Consider the following 26,805-nt stretch of genomic DNA (forward strand, 5'->3'; position numbering starts at 1 on the left):
AGGTAAAGCTGCCTTTACCATACGGTGTTTCTAAGCATATAGTCCCAGAAAGGAGACTAAAAACAACGAAAAAAAGCATAAATGCCCACCTCTGGTTGGACTTCCCTGTGTGTTCCTGCCCGTCCCCAGCTGCTGGCTGCTCCCCAGCCTCTCCGCTGCCTTTCAGATGTTTTGGTGCCCCGAGAGCTGCCAGCATGACTGCACATGCCATTGCTTTCCTTGGGAGGATTCTGCCAAAAGGATCCAAGTTTGAAAAGGCGAGCCCAAAAACGTGTGTTACAGTGTGCTACGGCAGCTTCTTCACCCAGCTGAGCTGCAGCCGGAGCACAAATGGAAAAATGCAGCAAATGGAAAAAACTTTTACTGTTGCAGTAGGTTTTTAAGAAATGCTCTCAGTGCTGCTGCAGTAGAGAAGCAAATGGATTCACACTGAAGGGCCACAGACCTGGCCTTGAAGCAAATGTGCATGCCATTAGCAACTTTTTTTTTTTTAATGCTTGTGTCATCTTGGTGACTTGCAGAGTGACTGATGCCTCACAGTATGGTCCTGAGACTGCTCAACTGTGTTTCTTGCTGAGGTAGGGTCACTGTGGGCTTGTATGAGAGGCACTATAAAGGAATACTCTTCTTCCCACAGGGAAAGTAACCTGTGTTTTGGAGCCAGGGTTACACGTTTGCATCTCCCGCTCCTACAAAAGGCGTAGCAGAGACTGTGGTTTGGTAGAGCCGAAGGAAGCAAGATGCAGTGCAGTGCTCTGTGGTGTCTCTGGAGCGGTTCGCTCCTCACATTTTGAGACAGCAGCTGGTGTGGGAGGCCTGTGACAGCCCTCATTGTGTCACACTGTTCTTAATTTAACATAGAGGGGATTTGGAGGCTAGCTGCAGCTGGCTGTGGTGGGGGTCAGTGGATAGCCCTCACGTATGCAATGGGTTTCCTTCTCCTATCCAATTCCGCCACTGCGTCCAAAGGAAGGACTTGAGCAAACTGGTGCTTTTACAAACCAGGGCTGCTTGGAGTTTGCTGCTTTGCCCTTGGAGCTGTTGTCGATTCCTCCAGTGTGCAGGTAATTTTGCGAGCCTGCATTTGGGAGCACAGGACCTTGGGATCTGGCTACTATGATCCCTTGAAGACTGAGAAACTGCAGGGCAAAACTGGAAGGGAGGCAGCTTCAGAACAGCTTAAAACAAAATTGCTGCTTGGTAGTAAAATAAACCAACCCAAATGCAACGTCCGCGGTGAATTAGGTAAACTGCAGCAGAGGGACTCGAGGTATTTTTTAAATGATAGGTTGCAGTCAGATGTGTATTGGTTTTTAAGCTAATGCAATTCCATCGTTATTTTTCAGGGTGTCAGACATTCTTACAGACAGCAATTGTTATCTTAAGTGATAGATTAGACCTATGAGTTACTGTTGTCCAGTTGTTCATAAAGACTGGGAAAGGTTTTTCAGCTTCCTCATGGAAGGTCTGGAATTTACTGTCTGCATTTAGAGTGGGATTTTCTGTGGAGCCAGGGAGCTTTGGCCTTCATTGCTGAAATTTGATGGCAATTCTGTTTAAACTCACTTTGAATTCAGTACAAATCCAAATCTCTAACCATCACCAACCCAAAAAGTGGACTTTTGAGCCAAGCATGCTTAACTTTTCAAAATGCATAGGAATTTTCAAAGCCTGCTGTTGATCCTCATTTGGAGGAAAAATGTCCTAATCCCAAATAGACAACGTATTTGCATTGAAGCTGTCACATGCATTGTGGTTATTGAGTAGTGAAGTCCTATTACCCTATCACAAAAAGCTTACATAATGATTACTTCTTCAGAAGTACTGTGCTTAAAATCACAAATTGTAGCAGGATCCTCGGAAGAACTGACAAACTGTTGTGAACAGCATACTTTTGCTTTTGGTATGTTGAAACTGGAAAATCCTATGGATGCTTTAACCTCTGTAAAATGCTCAGATGGAGAATCTGAGGTCAGGAAGAGGTGGAGGTTCAGGCTGCAGAGAGATGATCTGTTTAGCATTAGCTAGTCAGGATTGCATGAGACTGCAGTCCTCACAACTGTTTGGCTGAGCACCAGCTCTGCATTACAGAGAGAGCGATTGCCAAGAGCCGGGAGTTTTGCAATAATGTTTAGAAATTTCCTCTATTTAACAAAACAGAGCAGAGGAAAATTGCTCTATACTCCAGTGAATTGTGTTCTCCTCTAAATAAAATGGTTAAGGTGGTTGTGAGTCTTATCTAATGAGCATCTGAGCAATTTCATATACGTATCCCCAAATCTCTGCTGATATTCTGGTTTTTGTTCAGTTATCCAGCACATCTCTAAACACGTTCTGCGTGCTGCTTGGTGGTCCGGGCCGTGTTGGCTGCTCTCATGGGCTTGGCTGTCCTCCTTCCCAGCTGCTGAACTGTGTTAAGAGATGATGAAATGTGCTGTTCCATGTAACCAATTTCAGTATTTGCTGCAGGGGTATTAAGGACAGTCTGAGAGCTATTGCCTTGTGCACCAGGAGGGGAGTTCATGTGGCATGCTTAATGGGTGGTCTGTGGGAAAAGAAAGAAAAGTTTGAGGAGCACTCCTTAAAAGTATGTCTGTAGGAAAGTGGTCTGAAAGACACACGGAAAGCTTGTTTCCAGCCTCTGCAGAGATGGAAGCGTGCTAGGTTATGCGCGCTGAATCCAGTCAGTTGCCTCTTCTGGTGGGTGAAGGTTTTTATTTGGAGTAGGCGATGTAATTAGATGCAAGACAAAACAGTGAGTAAGTTCAGAGTGTGCTGTTGGGGAGTTTCGAAACACTTTAGTGCCATCCCAGAGAATCCCAACAAATCCTAAGTTACAAATAAGGAAAGAAAAAAAAAAAGGAACATTAAAAGGCAGCTTTTCTGGATTTCTTCAGAGAAATCCTTTCACATCTTTCAGCCAGGTACTATGCACCAATTCAGGCCAGTTGAGATGAAATTGAATATAACATTTTATTGTAAATAATGTTAACAGTGACAAACAGTAGGCTGCCAAACAAAATCAACACTGAACTAAATCTCTTCTTCCTCAGACACCGTTATTATTTGGGGGAAAGAATCCTAAGAAATATAACAAAATATCTTGATATATATCTTTATCTTTAAAAATAAACTTGCTTATTTTATTTAAAAGCTAAATAGCAGTTTATCTTAATATGTTACCATGTTTTAACATTAGTATTCAATAATAGGTTCTAGATACATCTGCTTTGGGAGGCTGATAGGATCGTGACTGTGATGTTACTGGGAGAGGTGTGTGGTTTTTGGTGGTGGTGTTGATTGTATGTCTTGCATTTCAAGACACACATGAAACTCATTTGCTGGGGTAAGATTCAATTGAACAAAAAACTTGAGGGTAATGGCTATCCAACTGCTATTTAAAATCACCTTTTGCAATGAATTCTACAGTTTTTGTAGCATGTTCCAGTGTCTTCAGTGCGTGTGTTGCTCCGTACCCCATCCACATCGACAAAAAACCCGAAGCCTGCCCAGATCTAATTTCTTCAGTGCGCCTTTTCTCCAGGGTCTAAGAATAAATGATCATGATCCTCTCAAAGTTTTTGCTGGTCGGACTGTTATTTTACTCGTCTCTTTCTCCATGACCACCTTAGCACATCTAAACAAGGAGGACAAATCCCTTAATTCTTTCACTTCATCTGTTTTCTGAAGCCAGTTACAACTTCTTATTTTTTAGGCTTTTCTCTGGACCTTTTCCAACTTGCTGCTGCTAAACTAGATTTCCTTTAAACTTACAGCTAATTTACACGAACCCTCCTTCCAACATATGTGTAACCAAAGCTGTTTTGCTTCTTGGAGGTACATTGGTGGCTGAGCAGGCTCTCTTATTCCAGCCTGGTGGCAAATAGATGACTGAGCTTCTGGTTGTCTTCTAATACTTAGCAGTGATACTCAATATAATACTTAGCATATATAAATAAAACTGGCACCAAATGGGTTCGTATTTTGGGATATGAGTGTGGATAGGATTACTTTGCACTGATTTATGCCTAGTGTAACCATGTAAACAATTTAAAGTATAGGTTTTTAAAGAGTAAAATTTATGAAAATTGCCTGACATCTGCTACACACTCTTGGCATAAATGTGGGATATTCTTAGTGGTTTAAAATAACACCTCAGTCTCCCCAGAGTTTCAGACCTCAATTCCACCCAAAATTAGATAAATTGCAAATGAATCCTCCTTCTGTGATAACCAGAACACTTAATTTCACATTTTAGAGGGGAAAATTACCACCAAGTGGGTTTGGAGAGTTAGATGGAGTGGAGAGTGGGAGGTGTGGAGTGGGTGCAAATGGAGTGGGGAGTTAGAGGAACGGGGTGGAATGTGGGAGAAGGAACATATTTTCCTCTCAAAGGTGGGACTTCAAACCAGCAATCACCAAATAGCTGTGCCTTTACAGCTCCTCAACCCCCATGCTCACTGCCTGATTAATTTATTACAAATGGAGCAAGGAGTAGGCTGCTGAAGCACCTGCCCAAGCTCATGGAGGTGGTGTATGTGGGAGGAGAATTGGGGAACCCTGATTTGAGTAAGGTCCATGAACTGCTACCACCTACCTCTGGGTTGCAGCACGAATATTCTTTAATTCAGTAATTACACTGGGAATTCACCTGATCTAGAATAATGGTTTTTGAGGATGAAAGTCATAGCCTTCTATTCTTTGGAGGACTGTATCTGGCAAGTTTAAACTCGGGCTGGATACGCGCAGTTAGTACAAGATCAACATTTAATCTGTCTTTTTGAAGTTGGTGATCAATGGATTTCAGATTCTCTGCAGCAACAGCTGCCAGTAAAAAGGACTGGGGTCCAGAATGCAGAGCTTAGGGTTTTTAAGAAAGATTTTTTTTTTCCTGCTGAATATATAACAGTTGTGTTAAAAGACGAAAAGCAACTTGTGTTTGTGGGATTTGTGCGTGCCGTTGTCTTCTTGCACAGTGAGTTGTCAGAATTTTATTTTTAGTTGTGCTTGATTTTTGGAAATGGGCCTGGCAAAACTCTTGATTTCCCATACTTTCTCTTCCACGCCTGAATCCCTTTCCTTTTTACCTTCTTTCCTGGGTCTTTATGGCTCTTGTAGCATCTGTGTGTTCTGGCGTGTGAGCTTCCCGCTGCCACCAGCTGCCGGCTCACCCCCTGAGCTAAGCCATGAAAAATGGGGCTAACACCCAAAAGGGTGACAGCATGTGGAAGAACTTCCTTCTCTGGGTGTTTAAAAGCAGCCTTATGCTTCATATCAAAGGCCTAGTCTCCTTATGTTCCGAAAGTGTTAGAGCTGAACGAGGGAAGGGATCACTCTGTGCTGTTGATCTGGTTTCTCTGTTGAATTTCAGGCTGGTGGGCCCATACTGACTCGGGCTGTTTCTGTGCAGCAGCTATTTTTGAGCCCAGAAAGCTGGTGCACGCTGGCCCCGTGTCCCGCCTTAGAGTTTGCATAAGACTGTAACACACTTGGGTGCAAAAGTTTTGACATGTTTGTTTTTACCATCTTGTGTGCCTGTGGCATCGGGTGTGGGGGTTGTTTTTGTTCCATGGTAATGAGTGTTTTTGTGGTTTGGGACATGGACTGCAGAAATAATTAGATGCTATTCTCTCTGTCCAGCAGCACAGACAGCTTAACCACGGAGGTCTCCGATGCATTTGTCCTGTTAAGAATTGCTATAATGTTTAAAATTTCAGCTGTTGCACGTACGGTTATTTTGGATAGCTGGTTTAGGTTGTGTGCTTGTTAAAATGAGATCTTCGTTCTGTGTTGTGATCCTCGGTCGTGTGTGTTAAAAGTGCAGCCAAACCTTTCAGTGACCTTTAGCCTAGTTAGCTGTGTTAAGATTTGTTAAGTAAGGCTTTTTTCCTGAGCTATACATAGGATTTGTGTGTCTTCAAGTGCTTTCGAGAGTAAGAATCATGCATGTGTCCAGTGGTGTTACGCCTTCAGCTTGCAGGGGATGCAGACAAACTGTGGGCACGTAAACAACTGTGAGCCAGTAGTATAAATATCACTGCCTAAAACCTGATAGCTCAGCTCATCTTAGTAGGGCTACTACAGCCTTACAACTGACCAGCAACTGGTAACACGCTCTCTTGGTACTACTTAATGTCATCTTGGTCTTAATATGTCAATGAGTTGAGCAGTGTCTGACTTTTGCTGAAACCAAGAACAAAGGCTGTTTCTGAAGGTCCCGTAGTCATCTAAGTGCAGCTGGCAGTCGTTTGTCCCACACCACTTCTGCTGGGGATAGCGGAGGGCGTCGTAAGCTTTAAGTGCTGTAGCTGGGACTGGTGAACTTAAACCCCAAATGAATGTGAATGACTGAATTCAGAAGCAGGTTGGGGAACAGGAGGCACATACTAGCCTGCTCTGCTAGAAGGCAGTTGGTTATAGCATCAACATGATGGCATCAACAGAAGATGTGCCCAAGAGCATTCAGAAGATCTAGAGCAAGGCTGGAAACTGAGCCCACGCTTGATTCCCAAGCAGGCTGATCAGGACTGTTTTTTCCAGCTAACAGACCGATGAGAAGCTGTATTTTCACACTCCTGTGCAATAAGCTTCTGTGTAGACAGCTCCCCCATGAACTCAAGGGTGTGTTTTCCAACAAGCAGAAAACAACAGGAAAATGCTGTTTTAAAAATGTAGCATCTTTCTAGAATAAAGCAATGTTCTTCAGACACTGCATAATGCAGATTAGGTTGTAGAACTACTACAGATCTGTACCTGAACTGCAGTAGTTTTTACCTGGTTAGAGTTCATTTGTTACTTTGTGGGATTTCATGGTGTGTTTTTTTTCTTTGTCAAGGGATTGTGATCTCCATCTATGTATGGAGGTTGTAAATGTTGCCTATTATGGAAAAATATGAACTGTTCTAATTTTACTGAAGAAAATACAACTTCTTTTTTTTTTTTTAGTAGCTACATTAAAATGTTGTCCTTTCAATTGGGTGGTAATAGGCTGCATATAAACAGTTTGTCCTCCACATTCATCATTCATCCTCCTTCTGTTTATTCTTTACTCTCTTCAAAATAGAAGCTGGTTTCCCTTTTCCAGCATTTTGCAGTTGTCAGGAGCGTTGCTGATCAAAACAGAACACAGAACCAAGTGTTCATTGAGTGTCTTTTAACTTGCTACCCATGAAATAACTTCTCAAGCAAGGGATGTTGCATCTCGTTGTCTAACAGATAAGCCCATTTGAAGGTAAGCAGTAATCAAAATTGCTGCTAGTTTTTTGGGTCTGCTTCACGTGACCTCACCTCTAGCCTGTCTTAGTAAAAAGGGTCAGAGGTTTCAGAACAGTTTGGAGTAGGATGCAAAATGAGCTTGACCGCAGATGGATTTTGAATACAGCCCACAGTGACAGTGTTTACAAATTAGTTGCTTTCACTTGGATTTCTGTAGAAACACATTGGTTGTTTGACATAATAAACATGACAGAGTTTATGGTGTGAAGATGGAGCAGATAGTGGTAAGAGCAGAAATTGTTATTAACCGTGTTTCCAGTTTGCCTTTTTAAGAGCTGTGCAGTAGACTTAAATGCACCAAAGACGAACTGTTCTTGGAAGCTTCAAGCCCAGCTCAGGATTTGAGTATATTAGTAAGACTTGTTTGTAAGGAGATTGATCTTCACGTTTTTAGAAATGAACCTTCCATTCTACATAAAGACGGGATTAAAAATGAACAAATTAGTACTATGTGTTGGTGGGATGATATTGAATCTCTGGTTGTTCTGATGATGGCACAGAAAATCAAGTTGTCGTTTTTTTTGTCAATCATGTTTGTTTTGTTTCTTTCTGAGCTTTCTGTTTTCTCGTTCTAATGCCTTTAGAAAATAAATGGTTATAATCACATAGAGGCTGAATGTATCGTTTGAATTGCTAAACTGTTGAATTCAGTAATTCTATGAAACTAAATGCCATGAAGCAGTTGCCAGCATGTTAGAAGTCTGAGCTGAGGCATGAGGCAATTTTTTCTCCCTCTTCCATATGTCTTAAAGGCCATCTTTGTAGGTTGAAAATGACTTCTGCGGTGTTGCCATAGGTCATGTTAACTGACTGCTGACTGGTAGCCTTTCCCTTTTGTGCCCCAGACACCCCTGGGTTGTCCACTTTACAATTCAGTGAATTGTTCACAAGTGTGAAGTGATTTTTCTTTGGTTGGGTCGAAGCCTGAAAAGGCAGGTATGTTTCTCTACCAAGAGGAGTACAGCTCCTAGCTCTGAAAGTAATGCTATGTATAAAGGCTGCTGTTTTACCTGTCATTCTAGAAAAGCATCTGCTTTCCTGAGTGTCTCTTTCAGATTTACTCTTTACTCTCTGGGAAAGGTGGAAGTTTGCAAAATTTTCTCAACTTTTCTTTGGACACCATAGAGTTTGTATTTACTTGAAAAGCTGCAGAGTTGGCAGAACTAACCTTGCCACAGCGTTAAGAGTTCAGACCTCATGTGGTAAGTGCCAGTCCATGGAAACGGAGCATTTAATCTCTCTTCTGACTCTTGTGTTACTTGCAAAGTTGGGACAGCCTGTGTTTCTTCAGCAGCATTCCGAGCAAGAATCAGTGTTGAGAACCAGCTTGTTGTTTTGATTCCTGTTTTTTTCCCCTTTCTTCTCCATGCCAGCAGTGCTCTAAAAGTGCTCTGCGGTGATTTTTATAGAACATGGTCTGCATAAAACATGCTAGCGGGGAGGAGCAGAGAAGTGAACATGATTTTTAAAATCAGAGTTCCGCCAATTATTTTTTTTTTTTCCAAAAGAAATTGAATACTCATTTGTTTTTAAAAGGGATGAACTCTGGACATCTTTCAATAATCAATCGGTTTACATCTGTGTACAAATGCAGTAAAACTTTAACACAACTGCAAGCAGGGCAGTATGATTTCCCTGCTGGGTGTTCGTAGCGAAAACAATGCAGCTGTACTTCAATCAGGACAACTCTGAAGCACAGAAGTGACAGTGAACACAGCGGTTAATGCGTTATCTGTATGCTGTTGCCCTACTGTGTGCATCAGTGGGGAAGAAATCTCTTGAAAGGGATGGGGAACTGGGATAATATTGATACTGATTGGATTAGACGTTGTTCATGTCTGATCTTTAGTTAAGAAGCTGTTGAGTTCCTCTGATGTTGATTGGAGTTGATATTTCAGGCTCCTTTTTCCTTTGTAGCAGTATTAATGATGGCTTCAGTGTGGAAATGTCTAGTGGAAAATCTGTCTATTCGTATTCCTTAAAACATTTTGGGGAATATATATATTTAATTTTGTACGTAGACCTTTTATGGCTTTAATCTTAGGCTGGATATGGGACAGGTTTGGTGAAGCAATATGCATAACTGAAAAATCCTGTCCCAAAGAACTTGTGACTTAAACAGAGCCCACTATCATCAAACTTTCCAAGTGTTCAGATGGTTTGGTACAGTGCCACTTAAAATAGACATAGTTATGGGGAAACAATGAGTTGCAGAGAAGAAAACAAGCACTTTGCATTCTAGATGTTTTTTCTGTTTTCAATAACTAACCTGTTGGGCTTGTGTGATATTGCTGGTGCTTTTAAAGATGACAGGGGAGGACGTGGCAAGTTAGGAAATGAGATGGAAGTGATACTGGGACTTAATTTCTTAATAAATAATTCTCTTCAAGCTGTATAAACTTTTCTGAGTTATAAATGTTGTAGAGGAAAAATGCTTCACTGAAAATAAAACATACACGATAACAATTGTCTGTCTCTGTGCCGTCCGAGATCCTCCCCAAAACCTGCAGCTGAATTAAATTTTCCTTATTACTTTCATCAGTTCAGGCTTCCTTTAAAAAGAAAAACAAAGCCATCTCTTTCCTGACTTGGGGGGAAAAAGGCAGTGCAGAATGTTAATAAAAAGGTGGAGTTTTTAAGCATGTTTTTAATTTCATCTGAAGTTGAGTCGTAGACTCCGACTGAGCCCTTGGCCTGCAGATAAATACATAAAGTGTTGTCCTGGGTGTACTTTGCTTTGGCCCATGCAGTTCCAGGTGCTCTCCAGTGCGCTTGTAGTTGGAGCCAGAGGTCAGGAGCAATAGCATGGGATCAGGCTGCCAGCATAGCAGACCTGGAACTCAGAACTTGTACAAACTCTCGTCTTTTTTAAAGGATCGGAGGAACTGAATGTAAAAGACATATGAAAGTTAGCTCTTGATATTATTATATATAGTAATGTGGAATTGAAACTGGGGGTATTTATATCACAGGCTTGAAATAATAGACAAAATAACATCTGTCATTGCTGCTCTGTGTGTTGTTCCTTGATATGAGTGGCAAGTTTATGGACCTCTGCTGGTTGTGCATTGGAAGCAAAAGCATGAAGTGAAATGATGAAGCTAGAAGTCAACAGTTGACCAGCATAGACCTCTGCCAGCTGTTGTTTGAGACAGAAGAACTGGAAGAAGGGATGGGGAGAGTACTGGGTTTCAAGGTGGCCAAAGTAGGGGCAAATGAAAATAGTTCTTCATTTGATGACAGATTGCTACCAGACTTGGTCAGTCTGAGGAGAAGCTGAGGGAGCTCCATTACTTCCAGCAGTTAATGACTTCTTATGGAATGTTGGTCTTCTCCTAACCTGCCAGTAGTGTTTGCAGCCGTGACAGGTGTGGTAGCACCATTGTACTTGGTTGCTGTCTCCTGAGCCATATCTGAAGATAAGCAATTTTCTGTTTTACTGCTGGATGAATAAGAAAGACTTTACTTTTGGGGGAGAGATGAAGTAGTTAATTTGACCATCAGTCTGACTGGCATGGTTGGGAAAGCATGTTCTGCAATATGGCTACTTAACGTCCTCTTCTGGAAGGAGCAGTGGGACTGAATCATGCCTTTGTCCCATCTGTAGTGGGTCCTTCAGAGGACTCTTAAGCTTTCCCTTTCCTGGAGTTTTGTAACCTGGCTTTTTAGAATTTGTCCTAAACCTGGGTTTACAGATTGATCTGCGTGGGAGTGGGAGTATTCATGATGACATTGGAGGGTGTGAGTACAATAGCAAAGAGTTTTTGTTTTTTTTTTTCTGAACTGGCAAGGTATTTCCTGTATTAATATTGGCATCTTGTCTATGTTAGTCTCAGCTGAATGCTTTTTCACCCACTTGCTAATATGTAAGAATGAGTTCTAGGTGAGTTTGGACTAAGCTATCGAAGGGCCTCAGTCCAAACCCTTCAGTTGTGTGAAGGGCCCTATTGTAGATAAGGAATTGGGCCCACTTGTCCCTCTGTCTTTTCTTGTACTCCTTTGTCTGACAAATAGAGGCAATAAGTTATGGACAGGGTGCATTTTTCTCTCACATGAAACTTCTGTGTTCCTCTTTCTGTACTGCCTTCCCTGACGATCTGGGAAAATACATCTTCCTCTGCAGTAGTAATAACTTGGCACTTGAACATCTGTAGATGCTGCTAATGCTAATACGTTTTTGTTTTTCTCTTCTGTAGCATCTCCCTTCCTGCTTTTTGCCAACCGTCGGGATGTTCGACTCGTGGATGCTGGAGGCACGAAGCTGGAGTCCACTGTGGTGGTCAGTGGTTTAGAGGATGCTGCTGCGGTTGACTTCCAGTATTCGCAAGGCATCGTTTTCTGGACAGATGTGAGTGAAGAAGCCATCAAGCAAACCTACATTAACCAAACTGGGAATGTGGTGCAGAATGTCATCATTTCTGGTCTGGTTTCCCCGGATGGCCTGGCATGTGATTGGATTGGGAAAAAACTTTACTGGACAGACTCAGAAACCAATAGGATAGAAGTAGCTAATCTCAATGGAACATCCAGAAAAGTCCTCTTCTGGCAAGACCTTGATCAGCCCAGGGCAATAGCTTTGGATCCGGCTCATGGGTAAATATTAATTTGACTTAAATGCTTAAATGGGTACAGTATTGATTTATGTTGGGTTTTCATTTCCGAAAGAGAAACATAGTCTTTTGTTTCAGTTTACTTTTTCCCAAGGTATTTTTCTCAAGATCTGTAGCTGAACATATGTTTAAACTTAAATATTTTGTGGTCAGAAAGGAGAGTCCTGGGCCAAAAAGAAAAATACAGCTGTTTCTAGGTGCCAAGTCAAATACTTGATCAGTATGATTGCCTAACTTACTGCATTTCAGAAGCACTATGGAATTAATTTTTCCAGCTTTCTTTATTATTATTCCCTCAGTTATCTTGTCTGGTAAATTCCTTATTTGGTATACGGTATCTAATGTGTCCAGTCAGCAAGGTGTGTAAATCCGTGTGTGTCAAAACAGAAATTCTCTCTTGCTGTGCTCTGGTAAACACAACCAGGATATTTTTAAGTGGTGACTCGAACGGTTATGTTTGTGCTGGCAAGTGAAAGAACCCAGGTGAAATCAGGGGCTCTTCATGCTTTAAGATGACCAGGATAGGCAGTAAAAAGAGAAGAGGCTGGATTTGTTGCAATGACCAGTCAAGTGCTTGTAGTCCTGAAAATACTTGTGTCTCTGTATGGTTCATCTGTCCCTCCCTCTTCAATAACCCTCAGCCCTGCACATGCACTATTTGCTGTCCCTATGCACAAACAGTACTGATGTTCACTTTGTGCCCTGTATTCATTGCAGTGATGATTGAAGGGGTCCCTGCACCTTGTGGAAATCATACTTTCGGCAGTGATGGACTGTGGGTAAGGGGAATAGCAAGGAGAAGCATTATGTTCACAAGCAAGGCTATTTGCTGTTTTTAGTTTGCTGCCCTTTTTTACAACTTTTTCTGAGGGTATTTATCTTCTTCTTCTGTATGGTCTGTGCCCTTAGGTTTCTCATCTTCAGGACATCAGGTGACAATTTCATTGAGTCCATCCTCTTTGTAAAGGGATGCTGAGTTAATGCAAGGTCTTAGCATAAACCACAGACAGAAAGTAATTTTATTGCTTATTGGTAAAATGGAACCGACTGCTCTGGGAGACCGTCAGTCTCTGGAGAAATGATCTTCAGGTGTGTGAGAAGTGAATACTGAAACAGAGCAATGAAAGAGTGCAGCTTGGGATTGCCATGTCAGCAACTGCCATATGCTACAGACTGAAGCTTTGAGAAGTTATTTTTGCAGTGATCTTAGAATAAGGCTTTTCAGATGAATGGGAGGTGTTATGGGTACATTTATGATTAACATATGAAAGACACAAAAGAACTAAATGAAACTGTGTGCAGCCAAAGAAACACAATCCTTAGTTTTGTTGACATACCAAGTGCCAGAGCTGCCAGTGTTCTCCAGATAACTGATAGAAGGGGAAGTTATAATTGGTAAGAAGGAAAGTGGAGAGACTGTTTTGGACCACAGGACTTTCAGTAGAGACTTTGTTCTCTTAATGCTGACTTGACTTCTGCTACTGATGCCTTCAGGTGAAAGGAAGGAGAGAATTTACCTTCAGGGGTCAAGAAGTTCAGTAAAATATTGATTAAAAAATCTTCAAAACCTGAAATCTGTAAAATTCTTCCCCTAGCAAATTGTATGCAAATATTTTAAGTAAATTAGCTGGAATCCTTTGTCTATCCTTACAGTAACTAATCTGTGCTTAGTTAACAGTGTACGCTAACTTTAAATGAGTTCAGCAGTATAATTTAAAGAGAGAATATGATGTTAAATTCAGTATTTCGTAATGAAGTAGATCAGAAATAGTGGAATGGCACTGTCCAGCAATACTAATGCCAGGCTGACATCTCATAAGTGGATCCAGTTCCTCACCTTTTGACTATTTTCTTTAGAGTAGCCTACATGTTGGTCATGGAAATGCATTTCATGCCTTCTTAGGTGCTTTCTGACTGTTTTGAAAAACTGATGGCTTTAATTGGGGATTTCTGGTAACATTCCTCCTATATTATGGGAAATGCAAAATTAATCTTTTTAATAAAAACTGGATTAAAACAACTGGGAGAAAAAGTGTGGCTGGTACAGTCAAATGGAGAACTTTTATAAAAATCACTGGCATTGTTGGTGAAGCTGTAGTGTTCTGCAGATCTAATCCTTGGTTGTGTTTGGAAGGAGGAGGCGGCACAGGTGTGGTTCATTTTGCATGACTTTGAAAGAAAGATCTCGGCGGCAGTACTCTGTTCAGAACAGATGTGCAGTATTTCTTAAGCATACACAAAATTCACAGAGTGTAACAATAGAGGACTTTGTTTCACACTTGCTTCCCGTTGCCTGGGAGTTGTACTGTGTCCAGTTTACAGCTCAATATTTTTTGGTTATAAGCCACATTGCAAGATTAAGAATACAGTGCCAGCATACAAGGAAGTTACCTGGCATTAGCTGCCTGCTGTGTGCTAGGCATCATACCTTGGGTTTGCCTTTCTATGGGTCCTATGGTAGCCTTCTCTTTCTTTCCTGGAGGACTTCTCCACTTCTAATTATCGAGCATTTATTCCTCCAGAGAAAGTATACAAACATGAACAATCACTGTGGAATGGGCTAATGTAAGGAACAACATTTATTTGATAAAATGGTAGGTGTCTGCAGGTGAACTGGTCACCTTGCAGCATTTTGGTTTTGATTATCGTTATTACTTGAGGTGAGGAGAGAATGATAGTTCTTCTAAGTTTTACACAGATAATTTTTTCACTTGCTGGTGTGGCTTTGCTGAGCATTAGTTCAGTCTGTAGGGGATTTTTTTTTTTCCCATTGGGAGCAGCAGCATTAAATGAAACACTTCCATTGGTTTTTAACTTGTGGCAGATATTTCTAATGTTTAGTCGGATTTAAGTATTAATCCAGTGCAACAAAGCAAAGTAAATTAAACCTTAAGCAGTCTGTGAAAATGAACATATATATATCTTTTATAATTAACCGATTCACCCCCATTAAGGTTTATAAAAATCAGCCTCCAAAGAGCTGCTGTTCTGGTTAAAAGTGACAAAATCCAGTATTGCCTAATTGCACGAGAATCCTATTGAATTAAAAGCAGATTTGGCCAAACAAGAATGTCTGTTAGTGTAATGCAGTGAACTTAAGTCAACAAATCACGTACGTGGCATGACAAATTTGAATTTAATGTGATTTTACAACCAGTTTCATGTGGTAGATCTGAAACATTTTATAGGTGTAGACATGACATTTGACTTAGGCACAGCAGGCTCTGGGTTTGAGCTCCTCTAGAAACAGTTGTTCCTCATTGACCAGTATTTTCCGGGGTAGGAAAGTGGGTTTGTCAAGAATGTTCTTGTATCGTATCAATATGTTAACAGAATTTCTGTCATTAGAATTTCTTTGTAATGACGAAATGTGTCCTTGTGCAGATAGGTGACACCGTTACTTCCATTGTAGCTTCAGTGAGGCTGTTCTGCAGAGGTGAATGGAAGACCCAGTTTCATGGTTGGGAGTTTACATTGAGATATTGTGCCCAGTTTGGTATTTGCATAATATATATATTTTTTTCCATTTTAGTGCAGTTCAAGACATAGACTAATTTGAGAGAATAGAGGAGAACATACTGAATATGCAGTAATCCTGAAAACATGGCCTCTGAGGAAAGATCAAATGGTTTCATGTTGTTTATAGAGATGTAGGTGACAGAAGCTATGGAGAGGAACATGAGATATGAAATACAGAGGTTTTGACAGATCATAGCAAAGTTGTTCTTAAAACCTTTAGTGTTTAGTGTTAGAGACTCTATGACCTCTCTGGGCTACCTTTTCCAGGTCTTTAAGTAGCCTTACCATTAGAAAGCTTTCTTAATAACAAGCTTAAATCCTCTTTACTCTTTTCTAGATGTTTTTTAAGCTTAGTACTTTCAGTCTGGTCTACTGTGGGCTTATGGAGTATTCATCACTAAAGGCTTTAAGAACAGTTGTTTTGATCATCTCACGGGAATGTTGGAGGTGTAATTGACTGTCGTAGGGTGTGGAGATGGACTAGATAACTTTGAGAGGTTATTTTTAAAGCCAGTTTTTCTGTGATTTCCAGCTGAAATTCAAAAATTTGAATATACGAATATGATTTTTTTGAATGTTTTGGCAGGACTGCTAAATAGTCACAATAGTCACTTGGTCGTTTTTGACATAATGACATTTATAAAGAGAGCATCATCATTTCCACACCAAACTGGCATTCCCTCTTTAAAGGTAATGCTTGTCTAAAGCTTTCTATATTATGGCAGTGGAATTTAACTGAATACTCTGAAAGTTCAATTATGTTATTTGTAAAGGATTTGTTACCTGGAGTAGGCAATATTACCTGGAAAGAATTTCAAATAAGGCAGCAGTACAAATTAGAGTATAACTTGAAAGAGAGGCCCTTGTCGTCCACCAGCTAGCTTCAAACAATCGTTCAGAGCACTTCGGGAAGTTCTTTCTTTTAAGGCAAGCAATGAGAGACTATTTTAGATCATCTGTGAGTCTTCACTCTTCACAGCACTAGTGACAAATCTTCATTTGTACAGGATTTTCTTATGCCCCGATCGTGATTAACATGCAGCTACTTGACATGTAAGATGGCATTCATTCCTGGGCACCATAAAGCTGCCTTGCTGGAGCCATCTCTCGTTGACTAACGAGGTGTATTTTGTCACTAAAGGAAGAAAGGGATGGGGTGACTAGAACAACTGTGAGATTTAAAAAGTGTTTTTAGAAAGAAAAACTATCAAGAATAGAAAATTCATCAGTTTGGTGTCTGAAACGAGAAGCCTTAGACAAACTTAATTGGTAATCCAGTGTTTCCTCAGGGTCACAGCAAAACCATGACCTATAGTTGTGAATTATGTAAGAGCAGCTCTCTTTATAACAGCACTTAAGTAAACTTTTAGTGGTGTTGACTGCTGATTCACCAGGACCGTGGTCCCACGCAGAAGTGTATTGTGTGTTTAAGGTTAAGCATGTTGGCTTGCTGTGTTGAAATCAGTGGGATCGTCTGTATGCTGAAGCTGATGTTTATATGTGCTGTAGTGGGCAGGTTTTTAAACATTTTAAATTAAATTATTAGGTATGGTGAAATGTGTTTTAAATGTGTTCATCTGATCTTATCTCCTTTGGAATAGTTGGGTGGAGGGGGATTACTGTTACACACTTGTGACAATTGAAAATAGGGGAGATGAAAATCATCAAACACGAAGAGTGTGTTTTTTTACTCACTTCTACTTGTGGCCACCTTGTTAAAATACAGAAGATGCTCTGATTTAGAGTAAAACGTTATTGCTGCATCGAAAGCTAGAGATTAGTTTATATCCTGTGTTTCTATATTGCAATGAAGTTAAAGTATAAAAATATTTTGAAGCTTTTGGTTAATTGTTTAAAATGTTGTAATGAGAATGAATGTATGAGTAGCACAGTTGTTCTCTTAAAATGTAAAAAGGGTACTCAACCATAAAATTGGTTACGAGTTGCATCCAGTCTCTTGGTATGGCTGTAATTTCTGGGAGTTGGAAAGCTTTTGATATGTTATGTGGCCAAATAGCTGAAAATGGTCTCATGCATGAGAAACCTGAAGTTCTTGTGGAAAGTGTTATTTACTCTAATTTTCAAATCGGTGCCCTTGATGGTGACAGCCTCTACGCAAATGTTTCATCATTCTCTTTTTTGGTTGCTTTTCCCCTTTTTCCTGCTCACAGATATAAAGGGCATAAATTGTTCAAAGACCATTTGCTTCATCTGAGAGCAGAGCTGCCTGTTCAGAAAAGGCAGAAGGAAGCATTTTTCTTTTTTTTTTTTTTTTTCCCTTTTTTTTCTTTCCCTTTTACAGCTGAGATTGTACAGGGGAGAGGTAGAAGTTTGTACGTTTCCTTAATAACCCCATTGGGCTCTCTGCCCCATTAGCACTCTTTTTCACTACAAGTTCTGTGATTCCTCACATTCTGGAAAGAGTAGAGGTAACTGAGAAGAAGCCGATGCTTCTTTGCCCTGTACACATTTAGCCTTCTTAAGTAGTTGGGAAATGATGGTATTCTGATCTTTATGATTTCTGCACCATTTCTTAGGGAGCAGGAGGAGGTTGATACCATATAGCAAGAGGATGGCTTTGGTTCCCTTAGTGCTGGTGTTTGAGGTGACCAGGAACGTGGTCTTCATTTTGTTATTGGCCCTGAGCCCAAAGAGATGGTGGAAGCTGGAATTGTCTTTGATGAGAAGTCTCGATCAATGCTAGTTTTTAAAATGCACAGAGGGTTGTTCTGGTCATTGTGAATGGGTGGCTTTGGTTTGACTCAAAACATGTTTTTAATTTTTTCATGTAAAATTAAGCAATGATATAAGCTGAAGTACGGCTTTTTTCATGTAACCTGTTGAATGTGAACTTAAACAGGATTGTGTTTGTTTCATTGTGTTTGAAATTACAAGCTTGCAAATGAACAGACCTTGACAAATTGTTGATGGTCATTTGAGTGTCCTGTTGTCCCAAATTTTGAGTGAACCTGCATCAAAATACTGATATAGATCAAATCCATTGGCTTGAGTCAAGCATTCAAGGGCGGTTGTGTGAGATCTGTGGGTAAGAGAGCAAGCAACATCTCCCTTGCAGGATTGAATTGCTGTTGTTCACTGTGTTTGTTGGATCCCTGCCCTCTATGAAGTCAGTACGATGTGTAGGTATCATTTCTTGGACTGTCCTGACACACTGTAATCCAGTGTTCCTTATGGTCACAAAGATGATTTAGGATTGGAGCATATGCCATAGAAGGAGAAGCCAGTTGAGCTGAGACTGTTTAGCCTGGAAAAGAGAAGGCTCAGGGGGATCTTACCAATGCGTATAAATACCTTGATGAAGGGGAGTAAAGAAGATGGAGCCAAACTTATCTCAGTGCTATCCAGTGAAAGAACTAGAGGCAATGAGCACAAATACAAAATAAAGTTCCACTTCCAAAAGAAAAAAATCTTTTCTATTTTGAGGGTGGTGAAACACTGGAACAGGTTGCACAGAGGGGCTGTACAACCTACATCCTTGGAGGTGCTCAGAACCCACCTGAAGGAGGTCCTGGCTGCCCTGCCCTGCTTGACTCCACTTGGAGTGGTGGGATTGGAGTAGCTGATCTCAAGAGGTCCCTTCCAACCTGAGCAGTTCTCAGTAGCTGAGTATCTGTGAAAAAGGTGCCATTCTGGGTCAGGGCTCCAGAATTTATATATATTTATATATATAAATATATATATAAATTAATATATTAATGAAGATCATCCAGGTTGAAAAAAGGAGGCAACTTGAGTAAGCGTCTTGCAACTTCTTGCTATGCAAGACAGCCATTCTTTTTCCTTCTGTAGATGATTGGTGCTATTCCATGCAGCAGTCGAGTTTTTGGAGCTTAAGCATTTGGATGAGGGAAGTAAGTTTTGAAAGTGCAGGATTCTAAACTTCATGGCAATTTCCTGTAAACTCCTGTTTTATGCCTTGGGCTTGTATAAGTTGGAGAACTTTGAAATTGGAGAAGTCTGTGCTGATTTACATCATCTGTACAACTGGCCCGTTTTGTGTAAGCAGGTTATGTAAGATTTGGCAACCGTATTGCATTTGGGGAGGTGGAAAAAGTGTGCAGCCAGTGTGGCTTCTTTTTATTATGACCACGGTACCTTGCAGCTCGGATGGCTGATCGGCTGCTCTTTGAGGGCATAGCCATGATTTCTAATCTCTTCAAAAACGATGACAACAGAGATGAAGCAGCAGGAAATAAGGAATGACCTGCGGCTTTACAGCCGAGGGGAAATAGGTCCTCATCCTGTTTTTGCTCCTGCACCTGGAATTTTAAAATGAGTTAAGCTGGCAAAATTAAGGCCACTGGGGTGCAGTTCACCAATTTTATAATCGGTTTATTTTGCAAGGTGGCTTTCAGTCCTGGTCTTCTGATATTACTGAAGCACCATTTAAGCCCTGATTCAGTGTGGTAATCAAGTATATGCCAAAATCCAGTGACGTGCTGGCTGGTAAATTCTGGCTGATGTGAATTTCTTTCCCCACAACCCTGCACTTTTTTTTTTTCTTTTTTTGAAAGTTTGGGGTTAAAGCCTAATACCCAGCAAAGGCGAAGTAATAAATGACAATTAAGATTCCCCAAAGAACTGAAGAAAGGAACCAGAGAACTTGTCCCAGGGTTGCTTCTCTGGTGCTCTTTGGTTTTTCTTTTTTAAGAGTAACAATTTGTGATAGTTGCAAAGCAGTGAGTTTTGCTCACAATGGCTCTTTTTATTAGCTCTTTAGGAATTCATGTTTTCTTTTGCTTTCATAGCCTCACTGTTGTTATGCTTTTGTTTACCTGTTGTAATCCAGGTGGGATACAAAACTCCTGGGGTACCAAATGTTAGCCCTATAAACACAATCTGCTGGATTTGTGCTAAAACACAAGATAGTGGTTTTGATATTTTTAGTTTCTCCCAGTTGTTATGGTGTGCCCTAACCCAGGGATATTTAAAACTGTGCAACTTACACTTAACCAACCAACCAAAAGAAAAAAAAAAGTTTGCAGTGCTGCTCAAGCTAAGCTTGTGTCATTCTTTCCACAATAATCGTGGATTTTTTCCAGGATTTATAACTTGTCCAGAAAATGTCTGTCTTCAGCTGAATCTCAGTGCAGCTTGTCTCAGCCAGGATACTGTTTGTGTTTAATTTGGTCCAAACTAGCCTTGTCACTCTTGCAAAACAGAGTGGGGAAAAAAAAAAAAAAAAAAAAAAAGGAAAGTTCGACACTGCATTCTTGAAAATCCCCCACAGGCATGCATTTAAAACATGACATTTTATGGCCTTATTAATGTCTCGTGCCAAATGCTGTGTTGTGCCTTGTGTTGACCAAAAAAAGTCAAAACAGCCTGGATGCTATGGCGTGGAAGGGGGATGAAGCGGGCTGCCCTAGCTAGTGATTGCCAATTGCTAAGGTAGCTGAGAATGCTTTCTTGTAGGGTCCTCATGTCAGAAGCAGATCTGGGGACCAGGGAAGGAAGGAACTGCTTCGTTTGGCAGTGGCATGGTTTTAAACAGGCTCATGCAGACCAGAGATTCCCCCTCCCTGCTGCAGGAACAGTTCAGCTGTTCGTATAATGACGTCTAAACTCCCAGCCCAGTCTTGACGTGGTTAAGAAACCCCCAAAATGATGTTGCAGTTCTGTTACTTTGGGTTTAGACCTTTGAATGGCAGCGGCATTGCTGAGGATTGAGCTTGGTTCCTGCTGATGAGCTAAAAAGAAGGGATGTAGTTTTTCTGTGGCAAATTATGTGTGAATTTGAAAGTGCTGGTTATATCCAGCAGTCTCTGCGTGGCCATGTATGTGCCCAATGGGAAAGCACATATCAACTATGAAATAGGGCAACAGGTTAAGGGGGCAGAGGAGGAGAGGTTTTGGAGCTTGAGCTCCATTAATGAAGCAGAAAAGCCACAAGGGCCCTTTGGCTTACAGACTTTTCATCTGAATGCGTTGAGCTTCAGGGCAGGCTGCAAGCCTTATTTAAGAAAAGAGAATTGAGAAGAGGGAGTTTGCTCCAGGGTAATATTTTGTGTAGGTAGGATATTTTTCATCCTTTTTATTCTAGCCTGCTTTTAAGATTTAATTGGACTTAGGTAGTTTTGTCTCTTTTGTTTTTCTTTAAGTAACTATTGCGGGATTTCTGATTCAGGTCTGAGCTACTTTTTGGTCTGTGTTTATGCATTTAAGTATATAAATGAATGTGGCATTATCATAACCATATTAAATAGCCTAACATCAGCTTTTGATAGTCAGAGGTTTCTTCATTCAGCAGTCAGGTTTTTGACTGCTCTCAACTGATTCTTCACTTTGCAGTGAATTCAGAGGTGCTACAAATCTGTGAGCTAGGGAAGATGCAGGAGAGAGGAAATTCTGTTTTGTGGTTTGAAATTTCAAGTGGGATTTCCAATTCAGGAATTCTGGATAACCTTTTTTTTTCTAGGAGCAAGAACATGTTGGGACAGCTGTATTGGGACTCGTCTCTGTCTCCCTGCTCCTTGTTCATTTTCTTTCCCGTAGAGAGGTCTCAAGGTGTGCTTTGAATACTTGGTTTTGAGTGGGTGAGCCAAATGGTGTGCGCCAAATCAGAGAACTGATTTGACTGAAAAATGACTCTATGAAAAATGGCCGGATCAGTCCCTCAGGCTGATTCACCAGCTGGTTGTATGCACGGTTTCTTTCATGTCTGCCCATCTCTGGCTTCAGTTGTTTGTCAATAGCTGCCTCACCACACAGTTTGAACTGCCACAAATTACAGCCTGACCTGTTAAGGAAAACCAAAATGAGTGGCAATTTACATTCATATGTTGGTCTGTGAGCTGTGGCAGCTCAGCTCCTGCTTCTGCTTCTTCGGGAGCAGCTGGCCTGGCCTGGCTGGGGGAGCTGAGACATTTTGGGAAGGCGTCTGGGGACGGGAATCCACTGCAGCCATCCTGAGGTAAGCCTTCTCAGCTTGTGAATCAGAAGCCTGAGGCCTCATCTGTATGGAAATGTTACTAGTTCAGCTGGCAAATAGCCTGTTTTACCCTCCCACGCTCAAATGTACATTGATAGTGATACGAGTCATTTCTTTCTCTGTCTGAACTCCTGGTAGCAGGACTTAGCTTAAATGTTGCTTATTTAATGCAAATACCTAGCTGGTACCTGTCCAGCGCTGCTGGTGATATAGCACAAAGAACCTGGTGCACAGACACTTAAATTATTTTGTTTGAGAGCTCACTCAAGTTGAAGGTTTGCTGGCACAGACAATGCCAGAAATGTCTGTATTGGCACTGGGAACGTAGTCAGTTTTTCTGAGCGGCCTGAGGTAGCGATGTGTAGGGTTAGCCGTGTTGTGTTTGGACCCCTGGTGTGCCTAATTTGCAATTTGGATATCTGTCTCTGGGTAATGCTGGCTGGAAACTGACTGTCCTCTCTCAGTCAGAAAGCATCTCTCCGAACTGCACAGTCTCAGCTCACCCAGGCACTGGAATTTGTTGCTTTCTGGTCTTCTCGGTGTACCAACTTTCCAAAGGAAGTACTGCGATGGTCATTTTGGAAATTGCCTGTTTGGGTAGTAATTGGTTGTTTCTGAATGTGATTTAGGATATCAAGTTGTAATAATTGGCCATGCAACTTGTAATAACTGAGCATACATTGGTTATAAATGCTCGTGACAATCAGGTGGTGCCCAACATTGAAATATGATGGTAATACGTTAAGCAGAGGCAATACTTCTGAGACCTGCTCTAACGAAGGACTTTCTTTTTGTGCTCTCTGGAATGGTGATTTGAATGGGTAAGTGCTAATGTATTTTGGGGATATGTGTTTGTGCGTGTACACTACTTTAAGGTGCAACACAAAACAAACAAAATCAAAACAAAACACTTCAGAACTTTATAAAAGCCACTATTCCTTCTGTTGCTGAAGCTAACAAACATGTATTGTGATATATTTTCTCCTTTTTTTTTTTTTTTTTAGATACATGTATTGGACTGACTGGGGGGAAACACCCAGAATAGAACGGGCAGGAATGGACAGCAGCACACGAAAAATAATTGTTGATTCAGATATCTATTGGCCAAATGGACTCACAATTGATCTTGATGAGCAGAAACTTTACTGGGCTGATGCAAAATTAAGTTTCATTCACAGAGCGAATCTGGATGGTTCCTTTAGGTAAGTTTCCTTTAGTCTGTAATACGGTGTGAATTATTCCTCATCTGCTGCATTTGTTTTGCACTGAGACTTTTTTCAGTAATCTATAATAATGTAAATGCCTTATTGTTAATTTTAACCTCAATTGTTGATAGCCTTGCAAAAATAAAACACCCACATGCCATAAAACTGACTTTAAAATTTAGAGTATTTGTATCATTATTTTACTCCAGATAGTTTCTAGCTTTCTTGTACAGCACTTTTTTTTTTTTTTTTTTTAAGGCTCATACTTATCTTTAGAATAATTGGAAATGCTTTTCCGTGGCTCCAGGAAATCTAACATTTAACTAATGCTTATGGGGATTTTAAAGGATTTTACTGTATTTTTTTTTACAACGGGGTAATATATGTTGAGACACCTGTCCTCGGCCCTGTCCAAAGATGTACTTTGTGACACGCCTATAAAGCAACCAAATTCAGCTTATTTCAGGTTGTGAGCAAATGTGTTTTTCCTAAGGCTTGATACAAAGCACAGTATACAAGTTTTGTTTGGTGGTCTTCTGTCCAAGGGTCCCTGTTGATTTTTGGCAGAGATGACCCTTTAGACAGGCCAGAGTTTGGGCACTTGAGTTTGTACCTGAATCGCAGTGCAGTGTTCATTGGGCACGTTGCATTGGCTCTGAAGGGCAGCTGCCATCTGCCCGTGAAATGTCCTGCTGAGGGTGCAGTTCTCTGCCTTTTGGTCCAGCTTTGGTCTTGAGGTAGTCTCAAGGAACAACCTGTTGAATAGGCAGTAGAATACTAAATGCCATGCTGTGATTGATTTCTGTTTAATTAATAGAATTACATTTTATTTGGTTGGCTGAGGCACTCAGAATTATACCTTCTTAAATGTAGCCTACCTGACTCTTTGGATCTTAAGTTTAGATTTTCACATGAAGACTTGCGTATGTGCTTGGGTTGCGTGGATAGCAAGCTCACAGTGCAGAAATCCTTCCACTGATATTCTTCTAAAAAGCAGCAAATTATGACACTACATTATCACTTCCCTGTAAGAATAATGTACATGAGTTGTCTTATCCTGAAACACAACTTCAGATGCTGAGATTTTGTTAATCGTTCTAAAGAAGCTTACCTTGAGGAAATAGAGAGAGATGTTGGGTTATGGTATAGTGCTCTGCCAAATTGTGCATAGTCAGAAGGTTGCTATCCCAATGTGTCAACAGCACCCTAAGGCAAACTGGAAATAGCAGTGACCTTTATATAATGTGCATAAACTCTGTATTTTAAAACATATAAAATATCTTTGTTATGAAATCATTTAGTATTGATCAAAATTCGGGGTTTTGTTTTTATGCCTCCCCCCTCCAAATAACACTGCATTTTATCATGGTGTTTTTCATTTCTTTTTGCAGAGGTGCATTCTGTGCCTGATTTTCACACTCATAGAAGAGGCATAACAATATTGACATCCTTTATAAAACGCTCTAAGTTCTATTGAGAGTACTATGTAAGAGCTAGATAATGGTGGCATTGTAGTCAGTGACAAGTACTAAGTGACAGTCAGAAGTATAGACAAGGGAAAAGGCCTTTACAGAAGTGGAGTGGAAGCTCAAAGGCTTGATACAGGTTCATAGAAAGAAAATACTGTCTCAAAATTCTAAATCTAAGTTTTTCAGACAATGCATGTAAATATGTTTCTCTAGCTTGGGGGTAGGTGGCAGAGTGTAAGATTTCCTGTCTCAGTCTTGGATTTCTGCAGTTCTCTTACACATGCAAATTTAATAAACGTTACTTCTCAGTTTGTATGAAAACTTAAGAGTTGGAATTGGTAGGTCAAGTTTATTTTGCTCATGTTAAGGTAGAGAGAGACCACCTTGAAAAAGAACCAGCCTTTGAATACGTGTATCCCAGCAATCAGTCCAAATTATTTTGTGATAAATTGGTGCACTACACTCCCTCCCCCTCCCATGTGGTATTGTATCATAAAGGAAAAGGTATTTTAGGAAAAGTTAATGTATGTGCTATTTTGCATTAAAAAAAAAAAAAGTTTAGCTTACTGATGCACACTCTTATATGTTTTACTATCAGCTGCTGGAGAGCTGATGTCACACTGGATGTCAGGACGCTCCTCTGCAGGATGCATTCTGTGAAATTACTTGTCTCTAACTGCATGTGGGCTTCAGGCATTATTTAGTATAATAGCATAAATGTCATTTAGCTGTGTATGTTTTAGATTGTAACGATGACAAAATTTACTTCTTGTAATGTTATGCCTATTAATAAATCCACTGAACATTGATCTTAATTTTCTTTTTCAACACTCAAAGAAGTGAAATCTGTGAAGTTTCAAATGCTCCTTCTCCTCCCATCCCAGAATTGCTTCAGAATTCAAATAAAAAGGAAATGTACCCTCTGCATGGTAGATTAGTGCTACTGGATCAATCTGCCTGTTGCATTAGCAAGATTCAGTTTCCAAGCATGTCAGCTGGAACTTTTTCAAGGGATGTAATTACGGGAGAGGGGGGGACTTGATATTTAAGAATGATGGAAATAGGTACACTATATAGTGGAAAACAGCTGCTACAATACTAGAATACAAGTCCAGTCACTACTGCTACTAGTTTTAAAAAAAAAAAAAAAAGAGAAAGCAACAGCAAAGGTGAGAGTGGACATGGAAAGTGAAATCAGTATTTCTATTTGTTCTGCAGTATGTCCTGGTGAGAAAAGTGATAATTTGAAGTTCAGAAATGTTAGAGCAGTTTTAGTTTTATATCTGGAACAGGAAGAATAATATTGTTTTTCCACACTGCCTGCTTTATACAAGTAAATGGGAATATTTGTTTGCGTATACCAATCAGTTTTAAATCTGTCCTTTATGCTCAAGATGTGTCTGGATACATACGAAGAATTCTAGGGCTACTTTTTATTCCCTTCTCAGGAAACTAAAAATAGTAGCAATGCTGATAAAAAAAAAAAAATGAAACAATCCTTTCCTTCCCAAGCATTAGATGTTTTTATTGTTATCATTAATCTCATCTACGGAAACAATTCAAATCTGAATATAGATATAAGAAAAATGTATTCCTTACTTTCCTCCAGGATGATGCTGAGACTTAAGGTTTCTCCAAGTTGTATGCTGAATAAATTTGAATACTGGTTTGCTACATCAGAGCACTGGTTTAGGAGGCATGTGAATGCCTTTTTGTTTGTACACACATAAAATGCATCAAATTTGTGAAAACCGAGTTTGTGTTATTTTGACTGA

General features: G+C 40.4%; 1 protein-coding gene across 4 annotated transcripts in view; it reads left to right on the forward strand.

Moving 5' to 3' along the window:
• LRP5 (LDL receptor related protein 5) overlaps positions 1 to 26,805 on the forward strand; it is a 170,312-nt gene that overhangs the window by 47,466 nt on the left and 96,041 nt on the right. For all 4 annotated transcript variants that reach the window (XM_072038505.1, XM_072038506.1, XM_038179756.2 and 1 more), the window contains exons 2-3: positions 11,472 to 11,868; positions 23,361 to 23,558. In XM_072038505.1, the coding sequence (XP_071894606.1) occupies positions 11,472 to 11,868; positions 23,361 to 23,558 (595 nt within the window). The remainder of the gene's footprint in view (positions 1 to 11,471; positions 11,869 to 23,360; positions 23,559 to 26,805) is intronic.

Source organism: Anas platyrhynchos, chromosome 5, assembly GCF_047663525.1.
Source record: "Anas platyrhynchos isolate ZD024472 breed Pekin duck chromosome 5, IASCAAS_PekinDuck_T2T, whole genome shotgun sequence".
Taxonomy (NCBI): domain Eukaryota; kingdom Metazoa; phylum Chordata; class Aves; order Anseriformes; family Anatidae; genus Anas; species Anas platyrhynchos.